Source organism: Metopolophium dirhodum, chromosome 1, assembly GCF_019925205.1.
Source record: "Metopolophium dirhodum isolate CAU chromosome 1, ASM1992520v1, whole genome shotgun sequence".
Lineage (NCBI taxonomy): Eukaryota > Metazoa > Arthropoda > Insecta > Hemiptera > Aphididae > Metopolophium > Metopolophium dirhodum.
The window spans coordinates 56,030,667-56,044,579 of NC_083560.1; the positions used below are offsets into that span (position 1 = coordinate 56,030,667).

At 30.1% G+C, this 13,913-nt stretch overlaps 1 protein-coding gene across 1 annotated transcript; it reads right to left on the minus strand.

The window, feature by feature from the left end:
- Positions 1-2,028: 2,028 nt before the first annotated feature.
- On the minus strand, positions 2,029-7,889 carry LOC132934596 (zinc finger protein on ecdysone puffs-like). Its single transcript, XM_061000936.1, has 10 exons — positions 7,267-7,889; positions 5,327-5,452; positions 5,147-5,268; positions 4,945-5,065; positions 4,591-4,881; positions 4,420-4,521; positions 4,280-4,361; positions 3,792-4,190; positions 3,153-3,424; positions 2,029-3,010 (listed from the first exon to the last, which is right to left on the minus strand). Exons 1-10 carry the CDS (start codon positions 7,540-7,542, stop codon positions 2,633-2,635), a joined length of 2,169 nt encoding a protein of 722 aa, XP_060856919.1. The 5' UTR covers positions 7,543-7,889; the 3' UTR covers positions 2,029-2,632.
- Between the last annotated feature and the right edge of the window lie 6,024 nt (positions 7,890-13,913).

A 13,913-nucleotide genomic window follows, 5' to 3' on the forward strand; every position in this document is an offset into this window, starting at 1 on the left:
TGGCTAAACTGTTCGACTCACTTATACGCGCAACATAGACAAAACGCATTTGCGCAGAATCATTTTTCTATGTTGTTAAGTAATTTTAGAATAAAGTCACCCATAGCAAAAAAGATTGAGAATAATATTTTAGAGGGAATGACATATCGGTTTTATATTTTATTGTTATTTGACTTTGTATTCGACTTTAAAATAAACAAAAAAAAGTTGTAAATTTAAATTATGTTTAAATCGTTTTGAAACAATAATAAGAGAAATCGATAGTCATTCCCTCAAAAATATTATTCTCTATCTTTTTTGTAATGAGTGATTTTATTCTAAGATTACTTAGAAACATAGAAAAAATGATTCTGCGCAGATTCATTTTGTGCGCTGACATCCTCTTAAGATAAATAATGATTAATAAATACAAAAAAACTAATTTTTTATTTTAATAAATTGCTTTTTTTGTTATAATAAATAATAATCATTATGTTTGAGTTATTTTTCTTAAAAATTATCAAAAAAGATTTCTAAAAATAATTAATTAAAATAATGTATATTATCTAAAACTAATAATGAATAAAATAATATAAAAAAATGTATAATAACATAAATAAAAACAATTAATTAAAAATATTAATAAAAATAGTGTAAATGACTAAAAGTAATTAATAACGTTATTTAATTAATAAATAGCGTATATTAATAATTAATAAGACTATAATATTTAAAAAATGAACAAAAATGTAATGTATACAAAAATTAATTAAAAATTATTATCAATAAATACAATTTAAAAAAAATTAATAAAAATAATAAATAAGATTGATTAAAAATGTAATTACGATTTATTAATTTTTTATTAATATACAGAATTGTATTAATTATTTTAAAAGAGTCCAGTTATATTATTCATTTTTATTTAATATTAATATACATAAATTTTATTTATCATTCATATGAGACAATTTAATTAATTATTTTTGAATAAGTACTATATTTTGTACTAATTATAAATATATTACATTTATTTTATTTAAAAATTTTAATTATTTAATTATTAAACATTTTTATGTTATTCTAAATTTTTTTTTAAAATATTTTAATTATTTGTATTTGTATTTATCATAATTATAAATTATTTTTATTAATTTTAGATGTACATTAGTGATTCCTAACCCGTGGACTGGGGCCCACATGTAGGCCGCGGATGCTGGTCGAGGGTATAAGCAAAGGGTCAGTAAATGTTAATTGGCATAAACGTTGAGATTTTTATGATTTTATACACATCTATAATTGTATAATTAATAACCCCCTATATTTATAGGTGCAACTAGGGTTAAAATTCTGGTAGGGCTAAAAAAAACTCTTTATTTAAAATAACCCATAGGGGCTTATATCTAAATCAATAAGGGATATTTTTTAGGGGGGCTAAATCTTAGCTAAGCCCCGCTGAGTTGCGCAAATGCCTATATTCGTCATATGAGTAGTGTTTATATTTTATACCTGCACATTAAGTAAGTGGTCCTCAAAGTTTTATTTTACATAATTGGTGGTTTGCACAACTAAAAAGGTTGGGCACCAATGATATACATTATTTTAATTATTTAGAAGAATGGTTAAAATTGAAAAAATGTTTAAACAGAGGGGAGGGGGAGGATGCCTGGTGTAACGTATGTTTTATTTTTCTTACGTGTTGTCATGAAATATTAATTATATGCTACTCTTAATTTTAAACATTTTACTTTGAGTATATAGTTATATTTGAGTCTATTAACGGATATAAAAATTATCATAGTATAGCAAGTACCATTAAATTTCAATTTTTAATTATAAAACCTAATTAAAAAATGAATAACATTTTTCGGTAATAGAAATACAACTCATATAATATTCACAATAACTATTTAACGTTTTGCATAAACATATTAATTTTATATAATTAGTACAAGCACTGTGAATAGATGTATCTTTTATAATTTAAGTGATTAGATGTTGTTAAATACTTCCCTAGGGAATAAGGAATCACAAAATAAAATACATTAATAAGAATCTCAGAAATGTTTATTATTTTTTTTTTGCCATTTTCTCTACAAATAAGATTTGTAATCTAAACAATTATTATTAAAAACTACAACAGTAATCAATGGTTCAACTGAAAATAGGACGAAATTCAATTTTGTAATAGAATATACGGATTAATATTAAAATAGTTATCAAACACACATAATATAGTAAAATGTAAAAAAATCTTACTCAAAATAATAATTATTTTGTAAAGTTTAAATTTAAATTTAAATATTATAATAGTATAACTTGTCACACATGATTAAATTATACTTATATCCAGAATAATATATACTAAAGTAATATTCATCACTACACTTAATAAATATCAGAAAAAACTGCTAGTCATATTATAATAATAATAGCAAACATATTTGTATAATTTAATGGAAAAAAAAAATATTGTTATGGTCCGTGGATAAATTAAAGGTACATTATTAAGGTTTGTTATTACAAATAAATATAGATGTATAATTATAATAAAAAAAGAATGTAGAAATCACTGAGACTACTGGATAATAAAATGCAAGAAAATATATGTTTTATTTTTTTGATAATTAATTTTTTTTTTTTAGTTATAAATTTAACGCCTGGCTCCACGTCTAGCTACACCACCTCTTCCTCCACGGCCTCTGCCACCACGTCCTCTAGTTGGTGTTGTTGCTGCAACCACTGGCTTTGCTGCTGGAGCTACGACTGGCTTTGCCACTGGAGCTACTACTGGCTTTGCCACTGGAGCTACTACTGGTGCTGCTGCTGGTATTGGTAATGCTGCTGGTACTGGTGCTGGTACTGGTGCTACTACTGGTTTTACAGTTTCAGCTATTTTATCTTCAATAACAGGTTTTACTGTATTTTCAGTCACTTCGCTTGGTTGCGGTTCACTTGTATCCATTTTATTGTTTTCTTCTTCGGGTTCTTCTTTAATTTCCAATTTGATGCGTTTAACAGCTCTACCCTCCTAAAACCATAAATAGATTGAATTAGAATATTGGACAATATAATATACAAATATCCCAGAACAGCATTGACCTTGATCTAGCTGTTCTGTGGTCATCAGTTAAAAAAAATATATACATATAAATATATTTAGCATTACAAACCTCAGAATCAATATCAACTTTTTCAGCTACAGCATCAACTTTTTCTTCTTTTACTACAACTTCACCTTGCTTAGCAGTATCATCCTTTTCAATCACTTGATCAATGCCTCGTTTTTTACCTCCTGAGGTGGCTTCTTTCATTTTGGTCATTGTTGTGTAATTTATGTAATGGGCCGCAGTCTGACAATGGATTGAAACTCGTTGTTCGTCCAGTAAGAAACAATTACACAACCTACACACATATCCATTTGAAGAGACCAACAATTCTTTTCCTAAATATAACATACAAATATATAATTAATATTGGTTTGAAAAAAAATCACTAATTTACTAGTAATTGAATATTCAGATAGAATTAATTCATTTTATACAGAATAATGATAATGTGAATAAAATGGTTATTATTATTGAACAATAATTTAATTATTGTAATATATTTTAATTAAATTAATTTGAAACTGGTTTATTAAACTTTTAAACACAACACAAAACAAATGCATAGTCAAAAAGATTCATCTATTTATTAGCTGCCTTTTTTAAGCAAACATTTATTGAAATGGAATATGTTTTGAATTGTTACTAAGTATTATTGAACAATAATTTTATATGCATGTAATTTTGCATTAGATTTTTTTTTACCTATGGCCACCTTTGGATCATAAGCTGCAGGTTGATTTTCTTTGTTAGTTGCAGATTCATTGTTAGTATTATCATCTTTAATGGATTGATCAGCAGCTGTATCTTCTGTAGTTGATTCTTCTCCTGTAGCAATAACATCTGATGTATCCATTTCTTCTTCTTCCTTTTTTTCTTTGTTTTCTTCTTCTTGTTCTTTGTCATCAGTTGTAATGGCAGTATCAGCAGCATTAGCCTTATCCGCATTAGTTCCAGCATTGGCCGAACTTTTCTTTCCACCACGATGATGTTTTTCTCCAGTTCCGCCTTCCAACTCTAATTTTAATTTAGTAGCGTCACGATCACCAAGCATCTCATATTTTTTAGCAACAGGCATCTGATCATGATCTTGCTGATCTTCTTCTAAATACACATATAATACATATTGTTTAAGATATAACTGCATTTTAAAGTAACAAATAAATATATATATATAAAAAAAAAAAATTAACCTTCAATTTTAATCATGTCAATCAGATCAAATTCATCATCTTTCAAGTGAGGATGTTCAATATTGCGCATTTCGGATACTTTCTAAAATAAACATCATTATATTTATACACCAAATTCAAGCTGAATAATTTTTATTTACCTTTAAATGTCCAGCGGTAAGCTTGTGTTCATCCATTTCAAGTCGTGTATGGAATAAGGCATCACACAATTTGCATTCAGGATGTAAAAATTGTTTAAGTTTCTATAAAAATGTATTAACAATTTGTAATATACAATTTTGTTTAGCATATGTTTAAATATAAATTCCTACCCTGTGTCTATCGCTCTTTCGATGCCCAGTTAGTGGTCCATAAAAACGTACATCGCACATAGGGCAATAGCTACGTAATAATGGTTTAGAACCAGAGCTGCCCCCTGCATTTTTACCATTACCACTATTAGATTTATGTTTGTTGTTTGTAACACGTTCCAAATCAATCTCTCTTTGGTTTTCAACAGCTTTTATTTGATGTCTCATAAAATCAACACGCATTCTGTATGCTTCATCTAAGTAATTCATCATCAATTCATGAGGTCTTCCACGTACATGTTTTTCAAAAGACTAAAATAATACAAAATTAAAAAGTTTATTCAATATTATCATTCAATAAAAGTTTTACCATACCTCAGAATCCCACATGTGTTTGGAACAAACATGACAATAGAGTACAGCTGAAGGGACACCAACATAAGACACTTTTTTGTCGGCATCCAATTGTTCCTTAGTTCTCTCACGATCATTTTGTCTACAATTTTATGGAAAGAATAAGTATCAAATAGAAATAACTATTCATAAGATTAATTATATTTGAATAGTTATATAATACCCTTTTTTATTTTCATCATTCATTTTTCCTGCAGATTTACGTTTATCTCCATCTTTCATTCCACCACCTGATTTACGGCCTCCACCAGAAAATCTGTTGTGTGGATCGCCACCACCACGACGCTAAAACATTATTTAGATTAAAACAACAATATTAAATTTAATTATTTAAATTGAATACCCTGTTATCTTTATTAAATCCTCCGTGACCATCTTGTCTTTGGCGCATACCCATATGTGACATTCTAGGACCACCACTGCCCCAATTTCCACTTCGATTTGGACCACCACCATAGCCACTTCCTGACTAAAATATACATTATAATTTGTAATAATATAATAATTGTATTAATTTAACACAGTATCAGTGAAATATATAGAATAGTATGAAATATAAGAAACCTAATATACCTTATACCACTATAGGTAATAACCTAAGAGAGGAATGACCACTGTGTCAACCGAAACTCATCCGGTCAGCTTACCTTCTTCCTCCCTACCAAACATGTTGTAGGAACTGTACACTGACAGTCAACAATGAGTACCTCACTACCAAAATTATTTGAAATATTCAAATGTTTTACTTTAATTATCACACTTTTTTGATAATCTTTCTTTAAAATAGGCACCTAAATAATAAATGTATAAAACATTTATCTAACCTAACACATGCCAACATCATTATACCTCAAATAAGTACAATGATGGGTAATTTAAAGAATATTGTATTTAAATGATTATATTTAATTAATATTTTAACTAGGTACCTAAGTATCTCGGACATTGCTGAGCATACTTTGTACCAATGCCCGAGATGGGACATAATGAGGGCTGACATACACTTGCGATTTGGGTGCCTTTTGACTGCAGTCAATATGCTAGATCTACTTTGTGGACCTGTGTTTTCGGACCTTCCCACTGACATGACCGAGTGGGTTCCGCAAGAGTCTGAAGAATCCTACAGTGTTCTATCAGTCAGTAGAGGACATTTTGTTCATCAAGTAGGATGTCTTGAAGAGACAGATTAGATGAAACTAATCTATTATTGTAAATTTATTTTTTATCATATAGAAATTATGTAAGCTTTGACCACCAGAGTATGAATTATGTATATGTATGATGATTTTGTATAAATGTATGGTACTTATTGTACAATAAATTATGTAACTGAAGTGGATGTAATACTATCGTGGTTCTCACCTCAGTAACGATACCACACGGAACAAAAAGAGGTACCTAGGTATCTAAATCTTATTTAAAATAATTTTTTGTCAAATCATTATATTTTTATAATAGTAATATGAAGATAAAAATGTATGTTGACGGTCCAGTTTTCTGGTCTGTCAGTTGCCGATCGTTGGGCTGTAGTGGAATACGGTATATGCAATGGTGATCAGTGATCACAAATAGGTGGAATGAATACAGGCAATGATGGAGAAGATGCCCATACCAAACTAGTATTTTGAAATCAAGGTATACCTAATTATTGATGTTTTATTGAATATTAATACTTTATACTTAAGTAATAATAACATACCGACGTGCGCGTTTTCAGTTTACATTGATTGAGTTTATACGCGCCACTCAGTGCGAGAGAAAATGCGCCATTGTCGGAATGACGCGTATGAATTTAACCAATGTAAATGAAAACACGCGTGTTCATACAATACGTCGTGTTTGATATGCGCTCATGTGAAACGGCCCTTAGAACTATGACTCAAGAAACCTACGTCAAGCAAAAGGTTCAAATTAACAAGTACTAAGATGTACGGGACACCTTTTTTTTGAAACTGATGTAGTTAAGTATATTGAAAACAATGGTTAGGTCAGAATTTGGCCTTCGGGCATAGTTTCGAAGTTACAACTTTAAAGTTAGTACATATAAATAGTAGTGCAAATGATGAGTGGATAAACAGCGGTTATCCTGTGACCAACTTGAGGTGGTGTTGCATAGCAAGTCAAGGGATAGGTATTTTCGATTTTTTTGTCCGAGCTCAGCGCAGCGAACGAGTGGCAATGCGGGCAATACTGGCGTCCCCCCCCCCAAAAAAAAAAATCCCTAAAATGGGTGTCCTGTAAAGTTTCAATTTGCACAACAAACAAGCAAGAATTTATAGTTACCATTGAATTAGATGATGTTAGTAACTTGCTGATTATGTTACTGGCTATTGCCAATTGAGCAGGTGGATGATGCCCACCTTGTTGTGACTGTCGCGGTAATGGACCACTGGAGCCAGGGCTAGATTGCCAAGGATTAACTGAGCCACCTCCGGCTCGGTAACCACCGCCGTTGTTGTATCGGCCGCCACCAGCTCCACCGCCGCCGCCGCCACCATAACCACCGCCTCCGCTACCATAACCACCATATCCACCGCCACTTCGTCGGTTGTACGCCATCTCGGAGTGTTTCGAACAGTATTACGCAAATGGACGATAAATAATCAGCGAACGCTGACTGATTCAACGACAAACTGTACCGGACACAGGAACGTGACAGCAAAAATCGATTTGAACGAGAGATCGCACAGCGTCGTATTTACTTAAACACAGAAATCAGTGGAAAAATTGCAGTGCGAAATGAGTTTGAACGTCGTTAACAAACAGGAACGATGAGAAATCCGGCACAAGAAACCGTACTTGAACACTACTCAAAACCGACGCCGTCGACCACAACAAAAAGATGGCGTCCAAACGCCAGTCGGAACTCAGTTGTAGTCGGTGCTCGATGTGGGCCGGTGTAGCGGTGTCGCCGCCGCCGGTTTCGTGGCGGTGGCGTCAACGGTATCAACGAACGCAGTGTTGCCAACATAACAGTTAAGCGGCACCGGATCAATATAATAAAATTATTATTATTGTGTACATAATATTGTGTATAATATCATCATAATATCCAAATTATTGTAATAGAGTGAATATTCCGCATCGTTGCCCTGTTGTTGCCCACAGTGTCTACTGCGAGTATTGCCTACCTAGTGCCTAGCAGTGGGAAGTGGGCACTAGCTGCTGCCGGCCGCCATGTCATAGGCCATAGTCACTACGCCATTAGCAATAGATTATTATTACTATGTACATGCAATTTCTTAACACATCAGGGACAGCGATGGCGAGTGCCTTCATAGCACTATAAAATATTAAATATTATTACGTATTGATTTTTAACCAGTGCTTCCTTACGAAAACGAAAAATATCGAAATGCTGAATACTAAAATATTATGATACCGAACATGTTATAATATTGTTGTGCGCACTGTGCAGACTGCCAGACATCCAGGTGTTGATGGTTTTTAATAAATAGTTGAAGTGACGATTTCAAGTGTCAACAATAACATAATAAGGTGCTCAGGTCTCAACGGCTATGCCGCTATGGTACATCTGAATAGTATGTTGTACTCCGAGCTCCCTTAGTCCCTTATAACATATGATGTCTGTTCCATTTGTATTGGCCGTCTAGTGGGTTTTGCAAGTGTATTTTGGGTGTGGTGGTGGAATCATGCTGTTTTCGTAAAAAATGCGATAGATGGCTTCAGTGTGTATATCAGACCTTCTATCCCAGAGGGGTATCGTACATTTCCTTGGAGGTACCTCTGCCATAGGTGAATAATGACGGGAAATAAAAATATATTTTCGGCGTAGTATACTAGTATACAGTTTTTCCGGAGGGATAACCCCCTGAAATAAACACTGGATGGCTTCATGGATATGACTTAACTGTATTCATCATTACTATAGCATTGAGTATACATTTTTATTATTACAATATAATATACTTGCACTTAATAACAATGGCGTCCGCAAGGGGGGGAAGTAGGGACAGTTTCCCCTCTCTCGGCTTTTTCTGGGTTGATAAAAATGTATTAAATAATTATTTAATGTATTATTATTGATGATTTTAATGTTCTAAAAAACTAAAAAATGCCCTAACAATTCTAAGTAGTGCAATAAATAATTTTTATTTTAAATATTAAAGATATAAATTCTAATATACATTTTAAACTTCAAAAAATTCAATGTGGGTACCTATGTTATAAAACGAGTATTTGGAAAACAATGCAAAGTGCATTATAATCCCAACCTCAATCATTACAGTTGTAATATAAAATATCGTAAAATAAACTTTTTTTTAAATTAAAAATAAAAACATTTTTTTTTTTTACAGAGTGATTTTTATTACCTTTGATTCAGAGTCAGAACTAAGAACTTTAATTTTATAGATTATGAGATGTAGTGATGAGACCATGTGCAATACGGCAGTGTCAACCAAGTTTTTACTTTTTTGATAAAAAAATTGAATGTTCATAGATGGCATACCTACAATAGCTACAACTTTTTAAGTTTGTGGTATCGATGACTAAATAGGCTAGAAATATTTAATTTTATAAATTACCTAAAATTATAAAACCAACGGTAACATTTTATCTATTAAAAAATAATGTATTTGATAATTTAAAATTACATAACAATTAATTAAAATGAATACTGTAAGATTAAGTTTTAACTAACTATGTACGTATAATTCATAAATATTTTTACATTCCTTGTCTATATGAAAGAAAATATGTCACAAAAATACTTTATAACTAATAGGATAATGAGACAAAAATTAATGTAAAAAGGAAAATATTTTGCCCTCCCCTTGACAAATTTCTGCGGACGCCCCCCTTGCAGTTAATAATACTAGTTTTGCCGAATATATAAGGATAAGTGTACGTTTTCTCTTATTTTATTTTGTTTCCTGTCAGTAGAATTACCTACATTTTTTTTTTACATAATAAACTATGGCGGCGCTGTCGACGTAATACGCAAGTAGTTCCGGCTGCGTCGTTGATTCGTGACTTAGACACTTATTTAACAGCTTTTTTCTATGGTGCTCCATCTTACAGTTTATATAAAATATAAATTGTGTAAGGTCGAAACTACTTTTCTATTCTATATACTAATCATATGCCAATGTATGTTGTTATTCTATCTATTCTTTACATAATCGATTTTATGAATTCGTATATAATTCAAAGCTGATACTAAATATTTATTTATGTATTATTATTTTTTTATTTAGAAATACATTTTTATTTTACAATATTATAATTAGTTACAGATTTGATCAAGAGGACCCGCAATTATTGTCTCTCCGTCTTACAAATGTACAACAAAGCAAAAACTGTTTTGCGCGGTAAAGAACCGAGAACGCTACAGTCATAATTAAGAAACGAAATTTTCACCACATAAAAAAGAGAACTATGGCTGTACAATATCGTTTTTATTTTTTCGTTATCGAAACTTTAAATAAAGTTATTAAAGTTTAAAAAACACAAATAATAATGGCATTTGAAACAATAAGAACTTTTTCGTATAAGTGATATAAAAAAAATAAAAACGATATTGCACAGCCAATGTTCTCCTTTATATGTGGTGAAAATTTCGTTTCTTAGTTATGATTGTAGCATTCTCGGTTCTTTCCCGCGCCAAAACGTTTTTGCTATACCATACGTGTGTAAGACTGAGACAACATAATATGCGGGTGCAACGTCCTCTTAACCAACCTCCTGTTATAAGCCTAAGCAGCTTGTGGTGGAGGTATGGAGTTATTATTATCTACTAAATACTAATAATGAAATAAAAACTATAAATCAAATAAATCGAAATAAATTAAATTAATATGATATTAACAAAAAAATATATTAATATAGGTACCTTTTTTTTTGTATAAGGGGTGCACAACTTTCGTAATATTTGCCCCTTTGCAGTATTGTTTATTGGGATAAAAGTAAACAATATGTACATAGAGAAGAGCCTATACCTGAAGGCAGAAGACCGGAAGCTGATATCCATAATGCTGTAGTGTCTCCAGGTACCTATCAGGAGGGAATAATTAAATAGTACCTACCTACTAATACCGACTCTGAAAACGATTTAATTTTCGATATAAGAGCGTCTAGATGAGGCTATTCAAATTAAATATTTATAATCTACACCTGTTACGATTTTACTAAGAAATCAAATAAAAATTGTTTTTAATTTGTTAACATTTTTTAATCATGCCTATATAATTTGTAATTATAGGTAAATATATCTATATCTACACACTAAAGCAGCGTAATTATTGCATTTTAAAAATCTAAAAATACATATAGGCATAGTTTTTTTTAAGCTTTTGAAGTTAAAACTATTATAGATATTGGTTTTACTTAAATATTCCAATTTTCAATAATTATTTTTTCTTGTTCCCAATTAGGTATTTTAGTACCAACTAGAATAAGTGATTACCGACCCGCAGAATAAAGGTTCCAGGGGTGTTTTTAATATCAGTTATAGAAAATTGTAACTTTTTTTTTAATAAACATCACTATACAAAAACCTAAACATTTCAAGGGAAAATGTGTTTGAACACCCAAAACACACCACTAAAAATGTGCCTGCTGACACGCAAAAAAACGAAGATTGCAAAACCAAAATATTCATTGCTCCACTCAGAATCTAGAATACACATTCCCTAATAAATAATAAAACTAATTTCCTTAGGTATCTATTAAATTGTACTCGTATATAATATTTTCATTCTATTTTAACTATTTTATAATGATTTAAATTTTGTTTTATTTTACTAGAATTACAGGCATTTTAAAATGTCAGTTGATATTAAATTTTAATCAATAATTATATATTTAATTTGATTTTATTAGAATATATAATAATATAAAATTATTACAAATAATTTACATTATTTTCATAAATTGTTGAAAGTGATTTCATTGATCTGGGGAAATTTGGATTTCGTTTTAATATTGAATTTTCTCATTTCAAATATTATATTTCATTATTTTAATGGCAAATCCTTACATTAAATTCATAAAGTTTAGTTATAATAGAGTTTACGGGCTGGAATGCCAGTCTAAGAAGCGTACCTATTTCAGATTGAGCAGTTTCCAGGTGCAATTCACAGTCCACAAACATGTAACATTGTTAATTTGCTATAGGAACATAATATTATTAAAATAGTTGTTTTACAATTATATATTTTTTTAATTGTTATTGTCGGTCAGACGTAAGTCGTAGTCGTAGATGTTTTAATTGTATGTTTTATGGTTTATTAAAGAAATTATGGCGGCTCGGTTGGAAATCAAACAAAGGCAATTCTCCCCCAATGTTTATAGATAATACTATTATCATTAAGTATAGATAGTATAATTTACTATATAGAATATATTTAAATACTCAATGCTATAAACCCTGATTCTCCCCCAGCTCCAATGGTTTAAAGATATTAATAATAAAAAGTACCTAGTCGAGATATAAGCATTGTAGCAGTAATAGTAGTTGTATACTTGTATATTATATTATAATATATAAATGTTTTCATAAACTAAAGGTATGTTAGGTTAAAACACTAATTTCTGTGTAAATATTGCTGAATCACGATAAGATGACATAGTTTAATGTGATAACTACTTTATTTTCATGAAATAATAAATCTTAGTGTCGAATTCCCCTTCATGATTCCAATACGATAGTTTTCTCTCTCTACCTCTCTTACTCTATAATATCGTCACCAAACCAACTACGTCTTGTGGTGAGGAACACACAGTCCATCAGATTGGTCTATGATTAAACAATCGTTTGAAAACCTTACTTAACTTAGTTTTGCTGGGTGGTAAATTGATTTCCATAATTAAAAATTGTGTTTAATTGTTAGTAATTTTGTTGTGACCTATGAAAATATGAAGTATTGTGTATAGTATATGTATTAAGGGTCCCGGTGCCGGTTTTTCAAATTGTTTTCAATTCTATAAAATTTGAAAATTATATTTTATATCTTAGTTGCCACCTGAACTATACGTTTCCACTAATCTACTGTGATACGGTGTATTATATCGAAAAAAAATAATTCATCACAGGCCTTGCAGAGTTGTCGGAAAGAATTTGTCGGATTTTTTGATCTGAAAGAAGAAGACTTTCTAGTTCTTACAGGCCACATTGAACTCCAATTTTTATTTTTATTTCAAATAATGGTATAATATTCTATGTAAAAAAGTAAAAAATATTATTATACAGTTTGAGATTGAAATATTGAAAAATGGAGTTCAATGCGGCCTGTAGAATATTATCCTCTATTACTTAAAAAAAACTATCAAATTATCAAATTTGGTTGGTGATTAACAGGATCATTATTTCCATAAAGCGTATTTTTGTGAATAAAATTACATTAGCCTTGAACACCTTAAAATAATTTGAAAGAAAAGCTAACGTGTTAAATAGCTTGAAATAATAATAATAATAATAATAATAATAATAATAACTCAAGTAAAATAATGAATATTCCTAATTTTAAATCTTTGTCCTAACAATAATTGATATATTAACAACCAACAAGTCATTGGTTTTAAAGATCTCATTTCATATTAAATTTTTAAACCAACTTTCAGCGAGGACGTAGAAATTTGTATTTGTCATCACAATTTGTTTAGTTATAATAGAAAACGTCAATTTTGAATTAAATTCAAAACATTCCTACATTTATGTCACCAATCTTTATACTGATGTTTACCACTACCTATACTTTATTTTGATGTGTAAAAAATCAGAAACACATTATGTATAATTGACAGAAAATCTGTCTGAAGGTAAATGGCATTTTATAATGTATTCTTTCGGATCCATAATACCTGAAAACCTATTCGGCTATCCTAACCTTACTATTTTTCAAATATTTTATTAATTATTGCATTTATCATTCATGTGATCATGCGATTTTGTGACTACTTATCGTCTA